Consider the following 23179-nt stretch of genomic DNA (forward strand, 5'->3'; position numbering starts at 1 on the left):
ACTTGGCTTGCTCCCCCAGCTCCACCAGCTCCCCCAGCATTGCCTCAACTTCTTCAGAGCCACAGTCTCAATGAGGGATCTCGGGTTCCAGCCCCTAGGAAAGGGGACACCGCTGGCTCTGTTTCCATCCCTGTAGGAGGGGCATTGTTTGTCTGCACAGCTACCTCGTGCCCACTCAGGTTGCTCAGTCAAAGTGGCTCTTCTACCTGCGTCTGAATCAGTCCCCTCCCTTCATGGGATTCCTCACCCTAGAGAAGCAGCCTTTATTTCATTTGCAAGGAGAACACCCCTCCTCCTTTCATAGAAGAGTCCAAGACCCAGAACATTGTCTCATGAGGGAATTAGAGCCCAAGTCTCCTCACTCCAAGGCCCATGTATCTCCCTCTCTAAGCCAGTTCCCAAAGGTCCTAGGCAGAATTCAGGGACAGAGAGACCCTTGAAGGGTTCATAAAAATTTCTTTCCCAGACTTGTTCTGGAACGTCTAATGGGTAGGTCCTATCAGGAACAGACAGAGGGATGTGGGACTTATCTACTGAGGCAGGGCTATATCTCCATGATCTCTTAGGGGGTCGAGGAGTTGTCCCGCCTGCCTTGTGGGATATGACTAGTGGTAGCCAGGCTATGGGACCCTTTTAGAGGTTCACAGGAAGGAAGTTAGGTTCCTGTGAACAAGCCAGTCAGCATTGGAAGGCCTGGGTCAGGTTTTACTGCTGTACCCAGAGAGATCTTCAGATCTAGTCTTGGTGTACACTTAGAATCCTGGCTTGGCTACTTCTATTCTGTCACTTGGTAAGGGATACTTACTCTCGGGGACTGAGTGTCATCGTCCATTGGTTATCATGGGGAGTGGATGGAAGAGGACGGCTCAGATATTGTGTCACTCCCACGCCCCGCCACACCAGTGGGTCTCCATTACGTAATAACTGGGAACTTCCTGGTCAGTGTCCCCACTCCTAAAGGCCAGGTAGCAATGTGAGCATGATTCTCCCCATCTGGTGGTGGCTCTTGGTCCTGTTAGCGTCTGCCATAGCTCCCTGGCTTCTGCCTCTTCCCCGTGCTCACTGAGCACTGTCCCAGCAACAGCTCTACGTAAAGTTCCTATGTGGAACACCCTGCTCTCCCTCTAGCTCAGGGACCCTTCCTTCTGACACTCAGACTCTGCCCCATGCAGATGTCCAGTGGCATCAAGGGCATCCTCTACCTGATCCGTGTTGGGCTACTCTGGAAAGAGGAAAGACACCGTGATTAACTTTGAATGTCGGGTATTATCTGTGGCTCAGGTGTCCCGGGTGCAGGGCATGGAAAGGGGTGGCATTGTCCTTCGAAGGGGCATCAGGTTGCTCACTGCCTGGGACTTGAGCTGATAGGGCCCCTAGGAGTCTTGAAAGGGGGCAGTTAGGTGCTTGCTGTAGGCTCTGGAAGGCAGGCCCATGAGAAACTGATCCGGAGCCCCTGACTGAGGAAAGAAGGTGGGGATGGGAGCCGACAGGTTGCCCAGTGGGGCTGCAGCCTCATGATAGCTTTTTATGCAGCGAGGTGTCTTTATCACAGCTGACCCTCCTTTTGCTTGTTGTCTCCCAGAGAGAATGCATATCTGTCCCCAGCATGGTCTGACAAACATGGAGACAAAAGGTAAGCTAAATTTGAAATCTACACAGCAAGGAGACAGGGAAAACAAGAACAGAATACCCACAGGATTGGTGAAGAGTCCATATGTCCCAGGACTGAGGGACTCACTTAGTGGGGAGGCAGTGGCCTCGCAGTTGTGGTGATGTAGCACAAGATGAGACTTTATTTTTTTCTCTCTCCAGCCCTGGGTCTGAACTCCCAGGTCTCCCACATGGTATTGGCCCAGGAGGAGGAAATGTAACTGGTTAGGGTGAGCCCTCAGCCCGATGGATCAATTGGACCTCAAGTCTATCAGGAGGTCCTTCTCAGCACAAACAAAACCAGACACAAGAGGCAAATGACAAGGTCAGGCTGCTTTGAAGGCCACCCCGAGCTCTTGGCTTAGTCTAAGATGGCGACTTAGTATTGTTGTCCTCATCCCCAAAATCAGTCCTGGGGAAACTATAGTAGCAGGAGGGACAGACAGATTCCAAGCAGACAGGAGAGAGGACAGAGACACATGAAGTATCCTGGACTGTTGGAGCTGGTGGCTGTTGGAGGGTAGAGGCTGCCAATGTGAGGCAGGAGGTAAGGGGAGGAACCGGGCAAGGGTGAGACCCAAGGCGGAGGAAAAGTTTGCTATGATGCCTGATGCCATCTTATTTCTGATAAAACAAGTGGGTGTTGACAGGCCAGCAGCTCATGTCCTTGAATCCTAGAGGAATGGCCAATGGTGTTTCTCCTCAAAGGTTCCAAGAAGAAACCCTAACTCTGGTGAGGGGTCCACACATCGCTGTGGTGACTTGGTGTAATGGCTATTCCTGGTTGTCAACTTGACTCTATCTGGAATGAACTACAGTCCAGAATTGGAGGGTTTACCTGTGATCCAGATCTTGAGGCTGGAAGACACAAGTTTTTGACCTGAATCTTGGCATGGAGATCTTGAGATATAGTGGCTATGAAAAGCTTAGGGCCAGGCAAGATAGTATACGCCTTTAATCCCAGGAGACTAAGGCAAGGAGATCTCTGAGTTTAAGGTCAGCCTGGGACAAAAGAAGTCCCAGATCTAGGCATGGTGGTACACACCTTTAATCTGGACCACACCTTCTGCTGGAGACACGCATAAGGACATTGGAAGAAGGAGACTGCATTTAGTTGCCAGCCCGTCTTACTTCTACAGAAGCCCAGCTGAAACAACTAGCCTCATGGGACAGAGAAACTACTAGATTCTTGAACTTCTGATTCACAGCTGAACATTACTGGGGAGTTGGACTACAGACTGCAAGTCATCACAATAAATTCCCTCAATACATAGAGACAGTCCCTAAATTCTATGGCTCTAGAGAACCTTGACTAATACACTTGGGTCCAAAGTGTCACTTTCTCAACTGTCATCAGACAATGTGGCCAATACAGGACCATGCACAGAAGGAAGGAAAATGCTTGAACAGTACATTTCCCATGAGAGAAAGAGTAGGCTGGAAGTGTTACCACCACAACAGAGTTAGCACGGAACACGGACCATCCAGCAATGTATTAGCAATAACGACAAGGACCCGCCACAGGGAACAACTAGTGCTCCGAAAGACCAAGGACAGCATCTCCTCAGGAGACAGCAGGGAGGGATCAAGACAGACAAAGGGAAAGCCCAGAGATTCAAGTCTCCAGAAGAGAGAACAAAAGTTTTAATAAAGAGTTGGGGGAACTGATTGACTCTTAAAATAAAATAGTAAACAAAGGTTAAAAAGTCATAGGTTTGTAAAGGTTTACAAAACCCTCCAAAGTAGGAGCAAAAAGGAAAATCTACAACTAGGTCCATCATGACAAATTTTAGGAATAACCAGGATATGGGGCTTGTGAGATGTCTCAGCGGATAAAGGAGCTTGGGGGCAAGACTGGTGATTGAGTTCAATCCCCAAACCCACCTGGTAGAAGAAAGGAGCTGTCTCTTACAAGTCTTTCTTGGACTTCCACATATGTTGGTGTGTGAAACCCCCCCCCCCCCCAACTAACTAACTGTAAAAAACAAAGAATATCCAGGACAGGCTGGGATGTATATAGCTTAGTGACAGAGAACTTGATTAGTGTGTGCAGAGCTCTAGGTTCAGTTTTAAGGAGACACCCACACTCACACATGTGTATGTATGTATCAAATATATATGTTTATATATCAAATACACTTGTGTTTTATATATATAACATATATATATATCAAAGTCAAAAACATGGCATATACATGAGATATAAGATTCATTTTTCTTTTTTTTTAAAGAGGGAGAAAAATATTACCCACAGCGCTCTAAGAATCTGAGGACCAGCAGGCTTTTTAACCATAACATAGAATTACACTTTTTCAATTGTGAAAAAAAGAATCTTAAACTTAGAATTTCTGATCTAGTAGAACTCCCAATCTTGAGTAAGTAAGAAAGATCTCCGATTTATAGAGCTTGGGAAGATGTACTGCAGAAAGACTGAATGACTCTTTTGAATGAAACGCCCAAAGAAGAACAAAATCCAAGGGATTCTTCAAGAGATCCTAGAAGTAAAGATATCAGATATTTTTATTTTATTTTTAAATTTTACGAATATGGATAATTTACCTGCCTGAATGTCTATGCACCAAACTCATACAATGCCCACAGAGGCCCAAAGAGGGTGTTGGATTCTCTAGAACTAGAGCTATAAATAATTGGGAGCTGCCACATGGATGCTGGGAATTGAACCTAGGTCGTTAGAATAAGGAGCCAGTTCTCTTAACCGTTGATCCATCTCTCCAGCCAAATCAGAGATTTTTTTTTAATAGAGACTAATCATCTTTTAAAAGAAGGCCCAGGCAAAGAAAAGTCAAAGAAACCGCACATCCTCCAGGCTAGAATACAGAATCTAACCAAACTCTCAGAGCTGAGGTTGGGACCCCCATGTGGAGTCTCACAGCTGAGACTGGGAATGGACAACACTGGCAACAGTCAAGGTTTCTGAACATGCCATGACCAAAGTCAGTTCCAAACCAAAGACTTAGCAAGTGTGAGGCGTGTCTGGTACTGCTCTGTGCTGCGTCCCACGACTCCCCAGCAGCCTTGGCGCTGAACACACAACACAGCTCATGAACGCTGCCCAGCCTGGCAGTGGTGGCGTACGCCTTTAATCCCACTACTTGAGAGGCAGAGACAGGCGGATTTCTGAGTTCGAGGCCAGCCTGGTCTATAGAGTGAGTTCCAGGACAGCCAGGGCTACACAGAGAAACCTTGTCTCGAAAAAACCAAAACCAAAACCAAACCACCACCACCACCACCAACAACAACAAAAGTAACATTATATGATAGATAAAAGAGACTTATCTTAATAATTTTTATTTTATGTGCATTGGTGTTTTGCCTGCATTTGTGTCTCCGTGAGGGTGTTGATATCCTGGATCAGGAGTTAATGAGCTGCCATGTGGGTGCTGGAAATGGAACCTGGGTCCTCTAGAAGAGCAGCCAGTGCTCTTAACCACTGGGCCACCTCTCTAGCCCCCACAAAGTCTTACTTTAAAACAAAGTTATTTTGTGATTTATCATCAGTGTCTAATTGTATAGCTATCCTATTTTATATAAGTTTGTGCATGAGGCTGCATAAAAATTTCTTGGGTGAAAAGGGATGTGGAGTGGACAAGGTTAAAGGATGTCCAACAGAGACAGTAGTGCCAGCTCGAGGGTGGTGGGGGGGGGGGGGTGGAGAGGGGAGGCAGAGGAGCCAGAGAGGCACAAGGAGCCCCTGAAGTTCTCATGTGAATGAGAAACTACTCAGAATGATTTCTGCAAGCCATCGATAGGGACATTTGATTGTATAAGGGAGTGCGTATAAGGTTATAGAACCTTTCTAGTAAACCTCATTGGGCCATGGTAAATTGATAAGGAGTGGACAAAAGGGATGGGAAATGGGTAAGCTAAAGCAAGATGCTGATGGATACAAGCCTGGTGGGCGTACCGTAAAAATAAATGGAAATGGGAAACAGTGTCACTCATGAAACAGAAAAGCACTAGGGCTGGAGAGATGGCCCAGAGGTGAAAAGCAGGGGATGCTCTTGCAAAGAACCCAGGTTCGATTCCCAGCAACCACATGGGGGCTCTCAACATCTGTAACTGCATTTCCAGAGGACCAGCGCCCTCTTCTGGCCTCTCTGAGCACTGCATGTATGTGGCACACACACACACACACACACACACATATTCAGCTAAACACTCATACACACACACACACACACACACAAAAAAAAAAACCTTAAAAAAAATCCGGAAACACTCAGGTTGGTAAAAAGATCTAAAAATCTTAAGAAGATCCATCTGAACATATGGACATAATGAAAATAAAAAAATTGAAAAGCTAGTTTAGAAAAATAAGCTGAAATTTGCAGTGTGAGTGCATGTGTGCATGTGTGTGCATGCGTGTGTGTGTGTGTGTGTGTGTGTGTGTGTAACAGAAGAGTCCATATTAGCTTCAAACTTGTAGTCCTCCTGCCTCAGCCTCTCAAATGCTCAGTTACAGTCATGTGCCACAAATACCTAGATATCAATCTTAGTATCCAATAGGATAGAAATTAATGTAAAAACATCCTGGGGGATAAGAAGGAGAATCTTATGCTACCAAGTGAGAAATTATGAAATATAGCAACTGATACCATGGTTCCACATTATAGTAGCCCACAGCTCACAGAGTACCAGGGAGAAATCCACAAAGAAACAGTTGAACCTTGGACCTTGTTCATAGATAATTGATAGACTGGAAAAAATCTCTCTGTCTCTGTCTCTGTCTCTGTCTCTGTCTCTGTCTCTCTCTCTCTCTTCACAGGATCTTCTCTAGCTGGGGCTGGCCTTGAACTTGCTATGCAGTTAAGGATGACCTGAACTTCTGTCTCTACCTTCCTAGCGCTTCATTACCGGCATGCGCCACGTGTCTGGTGTATATAGTGCTGGAGATGGACCCCAGGGATTTGTGCATATTAGGTAAGCACCCTACTAATTGAGCTGCATCTGAGGCAGGTGTTTTTAACATCTAAACTCAACAGAGATTAGAATATACTAAGAAGATCTGCAAACCGGTAAGAAAAACCAAAGAGGCGAACTTGTAAGACATCCAGGAAGTTGACAATTTGCAAAAGAGGAATGTAAGAGCCAAAGCCATTCTCAAGAGATGCTCATGTCCCCTAGCAATCAGAGATCTAGAGATCTCTGTTGGACTGGTGAAAACCAGAGGCCTTGGAGGGAAACGCTAACTGTAGCCAATGACGTGGGCAGAGGAAGCGTCAGTCTCTGCTGACAGAAGCACAAGCAGTGCCTGGTCACCTTAGGTGTATGTCACCCTGTAAGTCAGAAATTCCTGATTCTAGTGCTCATCCTGGGGAGACACACACACAGGTCCAGGTGAGGCGTGGAGACCATTTTCTGTATTTCTAGGCCCGAGTTAGGGACCCGCCGTGGTAGAGGGCACATGACCGACTAACTCATCCTGGCTTGCTCAGAACCTGCCTGCTTCAGTACTGAAAGTCTGTTTTTCTAGAATCTTCTCCATCTCAGGCAGACCAGAGTGGTTGGTCACCCACTGCTGGCTGTGTCCCAAGCAGCGCCTTGCAACACAGATGGAACTTAGAAAGAGTGCACAGTGGAAAATAGAACAGAAAATATTTAACACATTGTCATTGAGGTAAACAAACATACACACGCTTACAGCAGCCCAAACCTTGCCGGAATGTATAGAGCTCTAAGAGGCGTTTGTTGACTACATTAGAAGTGGGTGGAGAGGAAAGAGTGAGGACCAGGGAGAAAACACACATATATACGTTCATATCGGAAGACGGGGGTGGGGCCTTCCAGGGGCCAATGAGATGACACACATAAACTGAAGTGTGTGGTTTATAAGTAATCTGAGTCTATAGTTCAAAAAACAAACAAACAAACAAAGTCCTCTGGTGGGGGGGAAACCACTGTGCGTGAGTCTTTTGATGTTCCCACCCAGAAAGTGTCTGAGAACACAGGCAGGAGAGGTACCCCGATGTTCTTAGAAAGGAACAGTCTTGTGTGAGTTGGGCATCACTGAAGCTCTGGTGGCCTTGTTACTCCAAGGATGCCAGGAGACCCTGGGAAAGGCCCTAACGGCAACTGCACCGACCACTTAGAGAGACTCACCCTGAAATCTGGTGGATATTTTCTTACAGGGTCAGAAGGGCTCAGACCTGGTGGCAGCCACTGCTCGGCTCCGTAACTCACTTTGTGGGATTCTGCTGAGTGGCGGCTCCTCCACAGCCACCCACCACCTCCTCCCAGGAAGTCACTCAGAGATGAGGCACTACACACAAGCCACCCAGGGTTAGGACCAGCACATCGAGCGTAGAGGGGATGCTTGCTGGAGAGGGGTGAGGACGGGGACTCAGACATCCTACCTCATCGAAGTCAGCCACATCCTCGCAGTTCTCCAGGACCCGGGAGTAGAAGGACTGCCCTGTGGAGAGAGGAGATCCTAGAGTCAGACTTGTCTAATGAGCTGGAGACACTCATCTTGAGAGTGTCAGAACAACATTTGACCCTATGGCTATGCAGTTCTTTCCAGAATGAGGAGAGTTGCTCCATATAACCTCTTATCTGACCTTCTAGCAGTGAAAGGCCATGATCTCTATTTTATAAATGGGACACTAAAACTTAGGAGGGCCCAGGCTAGTCAGGACACGAGGGTGGAACTGGGCTCTATTTTAATCCTGCCACTTACCCGGCGGCTCCCCTGGTCTCCTTCAACAGCCTGCAGCCCTGCTGCCTCTGCATACTGGCCAGGCTTTGGGGAGTCTAGCCCACGTCTGTGACCATATCCATGGCCACCTCAGGATCTGCTTGGGCTAGAATAGGTCTCAACTCCCCTAACTCTTAGCGCTTAAGAGATGACTGAGGACTGCTCTGGAAGAATTTGCTAAGGTGTCCTGTGTGGTCCTAAGTGACTCATGGCACAGCCTCTTGGTGACCTGCTCCTTTAATAGCCTCATTGGGGTCCTCAAGCAGTCAGCGTTTACCACCCGACAGCCCAGCCAGAGCAGGCGGACCCACTATGCCTGGGCAGACTGGCATGACTCTGTAACAGTCTGCCGTTAGCCAGCAGGACTCTGAGCATGTGCCTGTGAGCCCTCCCTTTCTGTTTAAGCAGCACCAACTGCGTCTGCCTCCTGACTGAAGCTGCGTGCCACCACACCTGGCCTAATGGCTTTTCCCTCAGCCCGTTTTACTTTGTGTGTTGGCGGTTTCTACTGGCAGGTTGAGCTCACTCATTACACCGTTGGCTAGTTACACCAAAGACTGCTGGTCCGGAAAGTGGCCAGTAACCAGGGCTGGTAACTCTGAGAGCAGTTGGCAGCTGCGCTGGGAGCCCATAGCACAGTGGTGAGCCTTGGAGAGCTTCTAGGAGTTGCAAGCTCTGAAAACTGAAGAGTCCCCGAAACCAGCTGGTCGCCGTAGGGGGGAGGGGTCGAGCACTTGGCTGGAGGAGCTGCGGCCACTAGGGGAGCTGTCCTTTGTCTGCTCATGATTATTGTCTGAATCGAGCAAAAGAACCTTCAGCCAACTGGTAACACAACCACCAAGCCCTAGGCAGTAGTTCTCCTCCAGACCCAGGGCCATGGTCTGTCCTTCTCCCACTCTGTCTCCCTTCCCATGTCTGTGCCTCTGCCCCCTTGCAGAGAAGACAGGCTCAGGTACTTCTTGCCTGTGCCCGACACGTGGACCCTACCTCCCTGCTGGCTCATGTAATAGACGATTTGAAATGGACATGGGTGTCTCAGACCACCCTCCCTGCCCCACGCTGCCTCCCCAGATGGGGATTGTTGAGTGGAAAGGCTGAAATCACCTTCTTTCCAGATTTATCCAGTCTGGGCCAAGCTGCTGGAAGAATCAAATTAAGAGAGGGCAGGGCAGGTGGCGGCGGGGCATGGGCTGGCAATGACCGAAGGCACCTACTAGTCCAAACCACGTTGAGAAAGTCACTGGAATACTTGATGTACAGAACAATGGGGACTCAGTCAATATATAAAACATGCCAAGGTATCGTGTGTATGAGATATGAAAATGATGTGTACAAAGGATGCATCATTTCTCTTCTGGAAGGGGATGGGATCTTATGAGAAGGGTAGAAACTCTATCAGGAAGAAACCAAGTAGAAGACGTTAAAATCATTACTTAAAATGAACTTACTATTCAGAAAAGGTAGATTATGATAGGATATGGTTTCTTAAGCAAAAACAACACCACAGTACACACAGACACACACACATACACACACACACACGTATTTTACTCATCCGCACGGAAAGGCTGTCATCTCTAAACGACCGTCTCTGTGGAGCAAGGGGTAGATACTGCAAAGCTGATGTGTGTTCAGGCTTTTACTGTACATTATAGATATTGTGTATGAATTTTTTGTTTAGTTTTCTGTTTGTTTGCTTGTTTTGCTGTTTCTTGGAGATAGACTATCTGTAGCTCAGGCTAACCTTTGCCACTCAAGACTTGACATAGACTTCCAAATACTGGCTTGTGCCATCTCATACATGTGTGTGTGTGTGTGTGTGTGTGTGTGTGTAACTAACAACTAGACAAGGCCCTTGTGCATACTAGACCAACACTGTCTCTGATTTGTATCCCTGACTACACGTGTGATTTTTTTCTTTAGAGATTATACTTGACTTTTGTAATCAAAAGGGAAATATGCTTAAATCCTCACCAACTTCAACCAGCAGTCTATCTCATGGAAACCTTTTCCCAACTTGAACAAAATTCTGTCTGGGAGTTAGTATGGGCTGTCACTGTTGACCATAGCTAGGTGGCCAAGTGACTTGGTATTAGGGAAACACGCTGTGCCCTCCTCTCCCAGAGGACTTGAAGACTCTTCTTGACAAGCATCAGGCTAAGGAAAGGCGGGATGAGCCCTTGGGCCTTGCTGTGACACATGACACGGTGGGGGTGGGGGCGGGGGCTCAAGCAAAGAGGCTTGGCCAGGCTTGTTCCCTTTGGGAGCAAACTCTAGATTTCTGGCCTCCGTGGCTTCATCCTGTTGGTTTTGAAACAGTGCGGCACTATAGCTTGGCTTTGAATGCTCAACTGTCCTCCAGGTGTGAGCCACCGAGGCTTAGCCATTCTATCCTGTTTAATAAGAGATTTCCAGGAGCCGAATGGCTTGTGTGACAGAGGAGGGAGAGCTGGCCCCTGTCCAGGAATCAGGGCTTTGAAGTTGGGCTTACATAAACAACTCAGTGTGTGTGTGTGTGTGTGTGTGTGTGTGTGTGTGTGTGTGTGTGACAGGGACATATAGAAATGGTTGCTTAGTTGCATCTGAGTTAAAGACGGCACGCTGAAAAGCACAGAGAAGTTGTATTCACAGAAAATGGATGGGAAATAGATGAGACAGGAAAGAGTCTTTAGCACTAGCCAGGGACAAAACAAATGGAGAAAAAAATCAAAAAGAAGAAGCCTCACTAGGCATTTGAAGGCAGGCAACGGAGGGGAGGGAAGCGTGCACGATCACACCTGAGCTTTGCGCCTCTGTTAATTTCTCCCTCAGGCCACACACACACACACACATACTATAACTCCAGATTCAGGTGAACACTGGTGTGCACTGTGCGCTCTGAATAATCAAAGGCCTTTTCATCCTACAAAGTCTTAATGAGCTGCGGCCATGGCTGTGCTCTGGGGTCTCCAGGAATGGAGATCCGGGGAACTCAGGGGCAGGGGAGGGCAGGGGAGGGCTGGGGAGGGCTGAGAGGTGCTGTTGGGTTTGAATGTGCATAAAGCATTCCTCTGTTGCTGCTCCTGACCCTGTGGAGGAGACTTGAAACTCAGTGCAATTAGTCACTGCACAGCATACACATCACAGCTCAGCTCCACCCGGAGATGCACTAAAAACCTCATTGTCTTGGGCTCTGGGGATGCAGCTCCGAGGAAGAGTCTCTGGCAGGAGAGCTGAACTCTCTCTCCCTCCATATACCTGTAATATATTCATGCGAATATAAATAAATATTTGCTTAAACAAATCATGCGGAAACCGTGCAGAGAGAAGTGCACGGAGGAAACAAAACACACTTTGGAAGAGCTGTGTTTTGGGAGGATTAGCAGCAGTCCTGCCTTCACCGGGGAAGCCGGAGGCCCTCCGCCTTTCCGAGATATCACGGAGGACTGTGAACCTCACCCTGCTTGAGCTCATTTCCACTTACCACCCACTTCACCCACTGCCAGGCTGGGAGACTGATATTTCAGCTTCATTTTAAATGGCCTCAGACAAAACCACTAAAAATTCCTAATGCCCAATCCTCTTTCTTGCCACAGAGAAGATGGAGAAAAATGGCCTTTTCCTTGAGTGGAGAGGGGTCAGATAAGGAGGTTAGATGGAAAATTGAACATCACCCTTGCTTCCTCCGTTGATGGCTGAGCTATTTGATTTGAAATGGTCCCCTCCCCAGCCAGTCGGTGTACAGCTGAGCTCAGAAGGTCGTTAAGGACCACACCATCCGATAGCCCCATCACAGCTTGGAGGGTTCAGAATCTGAATACAGTGAAACTTTATGTCATTTACCATTTAAAAATACCCCCTCCCCTCCAGCTATATGCAGGTGAGCTGAGCGCTTGTATTATGTGCAGGGTGACTGATGTCCTAGCTTCTCACGGGATGTGATTTCACAGCACAAAATATGCCACCCGCACAGATTAAGTTCTCTATTCCACTTGGCTCTGCTAGAGACAGACCTTTGAGACAAGGCAGGCGCTGGCTGCCCTTAAGTTCCTTCATTCCCACAGGTGACAAGAGGTCCTTCCCTCCCTGCCCGTGTCAGACCTGCCATTCAGCCCTCGTGGAATGAATCTGAGCTGAGATAATTAGAATCTTTAGGAGCTTATTACAAGCCACAGGGAGAGAGATGTGCCTGCCTCGGAGAGGCTTTTATGTAAGGTAGCATTAGGCTGTCGGCATGAAGTGCGAGTACAGACGAGGGGGAAATGAAGTCTGCCCAGCAGGTCAGGGCGGCAGTTACCCAGGCATGAGTTCAAAGAACAGAGGAATGACAGGTTCTAGGTTTCCGAGAGCTTGGCCAGGGAGCCAGGAATTCCAGGAGAGAATGCGTATATATTTTCAAAGAATATAGAGCTAAGTAAGGGGTCCTGGTGGGGCTGTGAGTTCTGATGGTGCCGGGAGAAATACAGCCCCTAGGATGTAGCCATTGAAGGGAGAACTAAGGAGGGTCTAGAGGTGTAGGGGTTCAAAGTCACCCTTGAGGGTCTGGAGAGATGGCTCAGCGGGTAAGAGCACTGAACGCTCTTACAAAGGTCCTGAGTTCAAATCCCAGAAATCACATGGTGGCTCACAACCATCCGTAATGAGATCCAATGTCCTCTTCTGGTGTGTCTAAAGTTACATATAACAATAAATAAACCTTTGGGCCGGAACAAGAGGGGTTGGAACAAGCAAAGGTCCTGAGTTCAATTCCTAGCAACCACATGAAGGCCCACAACCATCTGTACAGCTAGTGTACTCATATACATAAGATCAATCAATCAACCAATCAAGTCACCCTTGAGCCACTGTCTTAGTTTGGTTCTTCATTGCTGTGAATAAACCATTGGACAAAAGAAGCAGGTGGAGGACGGGTTTTGTTTGGCAGACAGACTGCAGTCCCTCACTGAGGGAAGCCGAGGCAGGACCTCGAGGCAAGAACATGGAGGAGGAAGGACCTGAAGCGGAGGCTGTGGAGGAACTGGTTTGCTCTACGTGGCTTGCAGAGCTTGCATTCCAATACATCCCAGGACTACCTGCCCAGGGCGGTGGCAGCCACAGTGGGCTGGACCCTCTCCCATTGTTCATCAGTCAAGAGAACTCCCACACGTGTGTCCACAGGCCAATCTAATGGAGGCAGTTGCTCAACTGAGGGTCCCCCTTTCCAAGTGACTATAGTTTGTGTCAAGCTGACAAGAACCAGCTGGCACAGTTACATAGAGTGTTCAAGGCTAGCCTGGGCTACATAAGACCTTGCATAAAGAAGAAGAAAGAGGAAGACGAAGAGGAGAAAGAAGAGGGGGAGGAAGAGGATGGGAAAGAGGAAGAAGTCTGGTGCTGAGAGTCCAGGGTGGGTTGGTCATCATCTACAGTGCAAGATAATCCCAAGACCAATTCTAGCCTCAACCTGGTTTTGCTAGGAGTTAGCCCTCAGGTCACAGCTGCTCCATGTGACCCGAGAGACTGAACAGAACACTCTTTCTCACCCAATCCTGTCCTAATTCTTTCCTTGCATTACTTAAAACCAACAACACTTCACTGCATTTCCTAAAAGGGCACAGCAGAGTTCCCCGCTGGTGCTCCCTCCCTTCCTCTGACCCTGTGTGCTTCCTGTTAACTCAGTAGCAGGGATCTCTGCGCAGTCCCTGCTGCATCCCCAGTGTCTCCACGCCATGTCAACCTGCATCCTTGGAAGGCTAGCTGCCTTCGCAAGCTGCAGGAAGCAGGGCATGGCATCCCTGAACGCAATGGAGAGGACATACATGACTTCGGCAGGGCTGGGTGGGCCTGGTTAGAGCCCTGGAGCTGGGGGTCCCATCCGCAGGGTCTCAGGCCGTGGAGGAACACTGTTCCTCCTTCATCATCTGTAACATGGGAATAATCATGCTGAACCAGTCTGATGTCTTGGAACATGGGGCAGTCAGCAAGAGGATTCTTTGAAGTATGTCTAAGCATAAAACCAAGTCTCCACGAGCATAGTGCCATTAGGTAGATATTTTAGAGTTTTTATTTATTATTACTGTGTATAAATGCATGAAGATGGTGGGGGTGCACCCCATGAGCACATGTGGAGGTCAGAAGATATCTTTGTGGAGAGAGTTCTCTCCTACCATCTTTTTTTTTTTTTTAACCAAGTATCTTTTTTTTTTTTAAATTTCAACTAGAAAACTAGACAATCCTCCAGGGCAGCAAGGTATTAATTAGTCCTCTTCCCCCTCATCACCAGCTCCAGTGCCGCCCTGGCCTTTCTTGGCATTCTTCCTCTTCATTCGGCCTGGACGGATGAAGTCCCATTGAAGGGTGGGGTGTTCACCATCTGCTTGCGGACCCTGAAGTGACGTTGACGGATAAGCACACGGTCATTGTGGATAGATTTGTCCAGGCCCAGCTTAAAGACCTGGGTGCGCAGCCGCCTCTCCAGGAAATCCTCGGTCTTCAGGCCCAGGAGGTGATCCAGCTTTATCCTGCCCTCATCCAGCGCTCCAATGCGAACCAGTCGCCTCAGCAGAGCATTGCCTTCAAACAGACACCGAGGATCCTTCCCGCCCAGCATCAGCAGCTCCCGGGCCGTTTTACAGATCTTGGCCAGGATAAACTTGACCTTTCACACTTCACGCTTGTTCCCGGCATGTTGACCTTGCTAGGCCTCCTGCACCTATGAAACTCTCTCCTTCCATCTTAAAAAAGGATTCTAGGACCTGAACGCATGTCTCCAGGCTTGCAACAGAAGTGCCTTCACGGGCTGAGCCATCTCCCTGGTCCTGAGTTGTGTGGATAGATGGCGTGACTCTTATGTCAGCTTTGCCACTTGATAGCCACATGCTCCCACCTGTTAGCTCTCTCTGACTTAGTCTCCTCATTCACAAAATGGGGAGAGGGCGGTGTTTAGAGCAGCATTTGTGCATCTTTTATTACTAGGCAGAAAACAGCCACCATTCCACGGAACAGTCCTGTCTTTGCTTTAGGCCTTTAAGTCATGTGCGGAAATATAAAAGCTGTCTCCTCTACTATGAGTCACATTTATAGTGTAATTTTAGCAGCATATAATTAGAAACAATTTTTCACTCACCTGTAATATTATTCAAGTTTTAGGTATTTTAAGTGTGATTATGATTTTTTTAAAACTAGGTAAAATTTACATCCACAGATCTTAAGGGTATGTTTTAATGAGTCTTAATAAATACTCATGCGTATTTAATTACTGCACAGTCAAGACATTTTTAGTTCTTCAAAATATTCCCAGCCCCCCTTCCCAGTTAATTTCTACCTGGCCCTGTCAGTTTTTAACCATGGCTCTGATTTACATCATCAAAGATTGTTTTTATCCCATCTTAAATTTTTAAAGTTTATTTCTATTTCATGTGTGAGAGTTTGGTCTGCATGTATGGAAATGTACCACATGCATGCCTGATGCCCCTGGAAGTCAAAGAATGATATCATATCCCCTGAAATTGGAGTTATAGACAGGTGTGAGCCACCATGTTGGTGCTGGGAACTGAACCCAGTCCTCTGCAAGAGCAACAAGTGCTCTTAACCACAGAGCCATTTCTCTTGCCCCGCCCCCCCCCATGTTTTTCCTACCCTAAGCATCATCTATATGGTATCCTATAGAAGGTGCTTTTGTGTATATGTGTGTGTGCCTGTGCGCATGTTCATGTGTGAACAAGTACCTGTGTGCCTGTGTACACAGAGTCAGAAGAAACAGCCTTGGCAGTTGTTCCTCGAGTGTCACCCACCATGTCCTTTGAAACAGGGTCTCTCCTCAGCCTGGAGCATGACAAACAGGCTCCAGCAGCCAGCCTATGAGTCTTCCAGCACTGGAATCTAAGTACTTGTCACCATGCCTGGTGGGTTCTAGGGATTAAGCCCAGGTCCTTGTGCTTACAGGGGAAGCCGTTACCAACTGAGCTATTTATTCCTCCAGCCCTGAGATGTGCTTTCTGTGTGTCTGGCTTCTCTTAGTCAATGTTTTTCTGACTCATTCATATTGACGTATACATCAGTATACCTGTTCTCAGTGTCTGAGGGCTCCTGGGACCAGTTCCCTATGGATATCGAAGTCTATGGGTGCTGGGGTCCTCTGTACACAGGGACTTGTAACATCTGCATTAACCCACACACACCTTTCCATGTACTTCCCATTGCCAGACCACATATAACACATATAATGTGAATGCTTATAGATGTAAGTAGAGTGTATTACACAGGAAATACCAGAGGCAAGGCCATGTTCCATATGGATGCATTTCCCCATCATTCTTCTCAACCTCATGTATAGATCTCATCCATAGGGTGGGACAGTCTATTCATTTTTGATGTCAGGTAATATTCTGTTGTATCGATAGACGGTTAGGTAGCTCACTTCTAACATTGTGCTACATGGTTATTTTTGTTTTTGTTATCGTTTCCTGGGGAAAGAGAACCTCAGTTGAAGAATTGCCCCTATCAACTTGGCCTGTGGCAATGCCCACGGGCAGCATTTTCTTGGTTAACGATAGTTACAGGAGAGTCCCAGCCAGTGCGGACGGCGCCACCTCTGGGAAGGTGGCCTTGGTGTGTATCAGAAAGCAGACTGGGCATGCTGGAAGAGCAGGCCGGTGAGCAGCAGTCCTGCCTGGCTGCTCTCAGTGACGACTGCAACCTAGCTGCCAATCAAGCCCTTCACCTCACAAGTTGAACTTGTTCAGTGTCTCATCGTAGCAATAGGAAGCAAACTGGAGCGGCTTAAACCAGTAAACCTGCTGTGATCAACAACAACAACAACAACAACAACTCTTCTCATAGACATTAAATTTCATCCTTCTTGGGGAAATGCCTAGGCGCAGAACTGCAGGCGCAGTGGATAGCTATCTGTATAAGTTTATCAGAAAGTGCCAAGGAGTTTTCCAAAGTGATAGCTGCATTTCACAAACTTATTAGTAATAAAAAAAAATCCAGCTATGTCTCATCCCATAAACATTTGATTACTGTGCGACTTTTACTTTTCTGGTTATTTGTAGTGCCCGTGAGACAGCAGCTCCTGAAACTTAGATTTTCATTTCTTTAGTGGTGCTTATTACCATTTTTGGGTTTGGGGCTTAATTCTATGAGATCTGCTCAAGTCTTTGGCGCACTTTAAAAAGTTTACCCATTTTCTTTATTATCAATTTGCATTGGTGTGTATATTTTCATCCTATGTGTGTCTTGCCTTCTTGTATTCTTAACCGTATTTTGTGATGGATAAGAGTTTTTAATTATTAGACAATCTAATTCATTTGGCTCATATTTTACAATGTGTGGCTTTTGTATTTTCTTTAGGAAAATTTTGTGAGAAGCTTATAGTCTTTTTGTTGTTTAACTTCATCTTAAATTTTATTTTAGTGTGTCTGTGGTGTATGCGCATGCCTGTGTACACGTTGCATGCCTGTGTGCACATGCAGAGGACAGAGAAGGGCACAGTGTGTCCCCTAGCACCTCCCATGTTATTCCTTTGAAGCAGGGTCTCTCAAAGAACCTAGAGTTCATGGGGTTTTTTATTGTTTTGATTTTGCTAGACTGACAGTCAGCAAGCCCCACCCATCTTCCTGTCTCTGCTCCTGTCTGTCTTGGTCTTCCTTACAGGTGCCTGTGAGACCACTTCCAGCCTTGTCATACAGATGTGGGAATCTGAGCTCTCTCTGCTCCTCATGTTTACACAGCAAATGCTCTTTCCTTCTGAGCCTTCTCTCCAATCCCTGAGTTTTTGAAACAGGAACTCTCCATGTATCCTTAGCTGTCCCAGCGCTCACTACATAGATCAGGCTGACCTCAAACTCACAGAGATCCAACTGCCTCTGCCTCCAGAGTGCCGGGATGAAGGTGTGCACTGCTTTGCCCAGCTCCGTAGCCCCCTTTAATGTTAAGTGATCCATCTTAGATTCGTCTTTGTGGGTGGAGTGATGTAGGAGAGTAAAGTTTATTTTCTGATTTGGTCCTTAGCTCTTTGAAAAACACATTGCCTTACTTCCAATCATTTGCATGCTAATGAGACCCACCCCTGGATGCTGTGATTCCACCCCATCGGCTGTGATCTAGTCTTGGGCTAACGGCACACTGACTTAGCTCCTGTGACGTTAGAGTGAGACTCCCAGCCCTCTCTGTTTTCAGAGTTGTTTGGACTATTCTAGATCGCCTATATGCCTACACAAGTGTAAAACAGTTTCCAGTGTCTACAAAACATCCTGCTGAAGCTTTTGTTGGGCTGAGCTCATTCTATAGAGCAGGTAGTGGAGATCTGGTACCTTTCCTGTATAAACTTTCCTCCCACTGACCAATACGTATGCCCTGTGTTTGATGTCCTTTTGTTTCTCTCAGTGTTTTGATTATTTTTTTATGCCAATGTCTTTGACAAAACTTATTTCTGAATATTTCATACTTTATGCAATTGTAAATGTAATTACTTTTTAATTTCTTCATTCCAGCTGGTTGATTCTATATGAGTATTTGTATGTCTCAATCCTGTGTCCTAAAAAGCTGCTAAATTCCACTCATTGAAGTCATTTTTATGCAGGTTTCTTGGGCTTTTCCACACAAGCCAATAAGGTCTTCATGAAAAAAGACATTTTCCCTTCTTCCTTTCCAAGCTGTTTGAGTTTTGTTTTTCCTGTCTTATCGAACTGGCAAGAATGCCACTTAGTACTGAGCAGAGATATAATCGGAAGATAACTTTGTTTCACCTGTGATCTTAATGTTCAGGGTTTGTGGAGTAAGTGTGTTGGCTGGATAGTTGGGGTAGTCCTTTATCTGATTAAGAAGTTTCTCTATTTGTATTTTGCTGAGTGGGCATTGAATTTTGTCTAATGATTTTTATGCAACCATGTGTAGAATTATGTACCTTTTCTGATTTATTCTGCTTATATGATAAAATGCTTTGATTTTATAATTTTTAAAAGAACTTTGCTTTTATGGGATAAAACTTGTGTGTCTTGATGCATACTTCGTTGTTATTTATCAATTTTTTTGTTGACTGATATTTTGTTAAGGGATTTTTTATCTGTGCTTATGAGAGCCATTGGACACACAAGTGTATGTGTTTGTGTGAGTGCATGAGTGTATGAGTTGTGACTGTGTGTGAGAATGCATGAGTGAGTATCTGTATGTGTATGCATATGAGTGTGTTATGTGTGAGTGTGTGTGTGTGTATGCATATGAGTGTGTTTGTGTCTGAGTGAGCGTAAGCATCTGAGTATGATTATGTGTGAGGGTATTTATGTGTGAGGGTCTCTGTGTGCATACATGTGAGTGTATCTGAGTGTATTTGTGCATGTATATCAGTATGTGTGAGTGTGTGTGCATCTGTGCATGTGAATATGTATGGGTGAGTGTGTATGTGTGTGTATGGGACTGTATATGTGTGAGTGTTTGTGTGTGTGTGTATGACTGTGTATGTGTGTTTGTGTATATGTGAGTGTGTGTGTGTGAGAGAGAGAGAGAGGGAGAGAGAGAGAGAGACTGTGTGTGTGTGTGAGGGTTTGTGTGTGGGGGCCAGAGCTTGGTGGCCTCCTCAGTTGCTCCCCACTTTATGTGAGGACTCAGGGTCTAGCCTGGAACAGCTTGCCGATCCCACTCAGCTACCCTGCTAGACAGCTTTCCCAGGGATTTCGTGTCTACTTCCTGAGTGCTGAGTTTACAGGCGGCCTCCATGGCTGCCCGGCTTTTACGTGGGTGCTGGGGATCTGAACTTCAGTCGTCATGGGTGGGGCACACACTTCATCCAGCACCTCTCTCTGCTTTTGCAAAATTAGAGCTCGTGGGGAGGAGGCAAGGGTCAAACCCAGAGCTGCGTGCACCCCAGGCACGAGCCCCGCCATGCCTTACAGCCACAGCCACCGATGCTTCCTGATGCCTCCTTTGTGCTCTTTGCCCACAGCTTAGAAAGAAGACCATTATTTAATTGTCAAATATTCTGGGCTTTAAAAGATATCATAATGCTATTGATTTTATCATGAATTTCATATGGCCAAAGACCATACCCCGTGTTAATTGCCCAACCTGAGGCCCATGGGCTGTCTGTGCTCCACAGTAGCTACGAATAAGGCACACGTTTGTAGATGATAATCCCATTTTCAAAAAGTTAGACCTCCCTGGGAGTGTTCAGGATGTCAGTCTATTAAAATTTTCTTAATTATTAATGTGTATGTATGATATGTGTTTGTGGTTGCACATGGTGTGCGCACATGAGGAGGTCAGAAGACAGCGTTAAGGAGCTGGTTTTCTCCTTCAACCTCTGTGTGGGGTCTGTGGATCAGCCTCAGGTGACCCAGCCTGCTGAGCTATCTCCCAGGCCCGGGTGCCAGCCTTTTGCAGTGTGGTGGCACCTGAGTCCTGCAGCATATGCCTGCCACAATGACGGTACCGTAGATATTTAAGACAAGTGTGAGTTCTTCAGTTCAGAGGTGCAATGCCTCAGAAAACCCTGCTAGGGTGACGTTGGAGGAGGGATGTGTCAGGTCGCCCATCTCCCTAACGATTCTTTTGTCTGCTTGTTGGCAATTTCCTTCGGAAATAACCCATCATTTGCTGATACTGAGTGCTTTTCTCTTTCTTATTGATAGGTGATGGCACAGTACAACAAAGAAATTCAACTCAAAAAAAGTTGCCCTCCCCCAAAAAGCATAGCCCTCAAGCTCCTTCAACCTAAAATCCAGCTGTGCACAGAGCTGGGCTCAGGAGACGGAGACTTCCTGGGGCCCCAACTCTCCCAAGCAAAGGCCCCTCAACCACTCTTCTTTACTGCCTGTGACTGTTAGTCAAGGGTCATTTCCATTTCCTCTTCCTCACCCTGCTAACACCCAGAAAGTCAGACTCAGACAGGGCTCATCTGAACCCTATCTCTCTGATGCAGCTCAAACCTCCCCTGTGCTGATGTCATTGGGTCCCACTTTTTAGACAGGATCCTGGAGGCAGAGGAGGAGGAAATGTTGCCTGGGAGGCCAGGCCAGGGCTAGCAAACACTGGGAGAGAGGTTCTCCCAATACAGAGGCAGATGGAGGTGCTTGTGACCCCAGCCAGCCACAAGCTGTGCAGAGAACTCACTCTGTGTCGGTTACCAGGAATATAATAAGGCACGAAGGGAGAATGACTGATCACTTTCTCAAATGGAGTAAAAGTATTGTTACAAGCACAATGGTGATTTTATCCTAAACTTTCACATAAAGAGCAGGGGCTGGGTAGATGGCTCAGTGGTTAAGATCACCAGCTGCTCTTCCAGAGGATGTGGGTTCATTTCCCAGCACCCACATGGCGACTCACAGCCATCTGTACTGTACTACCAGTTCTACCGCATCTGAAACCCTCTTCTGGCTTCAGCAGGTATGAGGTGCACACGTGGTACATAGAGTTACACTCAAATAAAACATCCATACACATCATCATCATCATCATCATCATCATCATGGAAGCACTAATGGGCGTATCACAGGATATTCTGTCAAAGGAGATTTTTCCAGAACTGTGAAACAAGGATCCACATGAGAACTGCATGTCTGTGCGGCAATATGACTCCCTTTCCCTGTGTAGTGCGGGGTGGCATACCTCCTTGCTGTAGTGATGTTTGCTGTTCCCTGAGGTATGAGACTAAACATTCAACCAAGGCTGAGCCATCTGCAAATGGAGCATCCTTAGAGGATGTGACGGCTGGTCTGTGTCAACGTGACACAAATAGAGTTATCCGAACAATGGGAAACCTTATCTGAGAAGATGCCTCTGTAAGATCTGGCTGTAAGGCATTTTCTTAATTAGTGATCAATGGGAGAGGGCCCAGCCCATTGTGAGTGGTACCACCCCTTAGCCTATGGTCCTGGGTTCTATAAGAAAGCATCCATGGTAAACAAGTCAGTAGGCAGCACCCTTCCATGGCCTCTGCGTCAGCTCCTGCCTCCAGGTTCCTGCCCTGTTTGAGTTCCTGTCCTGACTTCCTTTGGCGATGAACAGCAATGTGGAAGTGTAAGCCAAATAAACTCTTTCCTACCCATCTTGCTTTCCAGTCATGGTGCTTCATTACAGTAAGAGAAACCCTAAGACAGGGGAATCCAGGGCATCTGTCTTTCTCTGTGGTAGGGAGTGGTGTACCTTCTTGAAGAACGGCATTCTGAAACACTTAAAGAGTTAGGAAGGTGTCACAGTCTCTAGGGGTGGAATCATCACTGTCCTCAGGCTGCACAGTGACCTCTGTTGCTGACTGGCCAGCTGCTGTTGGAAGGGGTCAGGGCTCCAGTCCTGGGGGTGCCCACATGGACGCTCACAGTTCCGCCCGATGTCAGCATTCCGGAGGCCAGGGAATGACTGATTGCTCAGAGCAGTGCATTGGTCCCCAGTATCATTTGACCTCACATTATTTACCCATCTTTTCCTGGGACTCCACATCAGAATTCTGGCAGGGTCACCCGAAAGGCAAGCACAGGGATGTGATCCTAGTCCTATCTGAGTTTATCAATTCCTGCTTCTCAAATCCAAATCCCTGTGTCCACAGCCACACCTGCCCTCTATCCAGAGCCGTCTTTTCCTACTCGCTCAATTACTCTGTCTCTGAGCCACCTCTCCTCTGAATAGCAGATCTTCCTTTCCCATCTATCCCATAGCCCTAGCTGTATGCACACAGCCCTGGCTTCCTCTCTGCAGTCTGCAACCAAATGGAATGTTTTTTCCTGAACCATCTCTCAGCACACCGCCCCCTCCATACATTCTCCCCACATCCTCTTAGCAAACAGAGTTCAAAGGCTTCAGTATGCCACCAAGACCCATTGAGTCCACAGTTAATCGGTTTCCAGCCTCAGTGCCACG

General features: G+C 47.1%; 1 protein-coding gene and 1 pseudogene across 5 annotated transcripts in view; both read right to left on the minus strand.

The window, feature by feature from the left end:
• Positions 1-23179, minus strand: part of Otof (otoferlin) — a 97730-nt gene that overhangs the window by 68640 nt on the left and 5911 nt on the right. For all 5 annotated transcript variants that reach the window (XM_052184774.1, XM_052184771.1, XM_052184773.1 and 2 more), the window contains exon 2: positions 8025-8083. In XM_052184774.1, coding sequence (XP_052040734.1) covers positions 8025-8083 — 59 coding nt within the window. The remainder of the gene's footprint in view (positions 1-8024; positions 8084-23179) is intronic.
• On the minus strand, positions 14581-22486 carry LOC127687742 (40S ribosomal protein S9-like; annotated as a pseudogene).

Source organism: Apodemus sylvaticus, chromosome 6 (genome assembly GCF_947179515.1).
Source record: "Apodemus sylvaticus chromosome 6, mApoSyl1.1, whole genome shotgun sequence".
NCBI classification, from domain to species: domain Eukaryota; kingdom Metazoa; phylum Chordata; class Mammalia; order Rodentia; family Muridae; genus Apodemus; species Apodemus sylvaticus.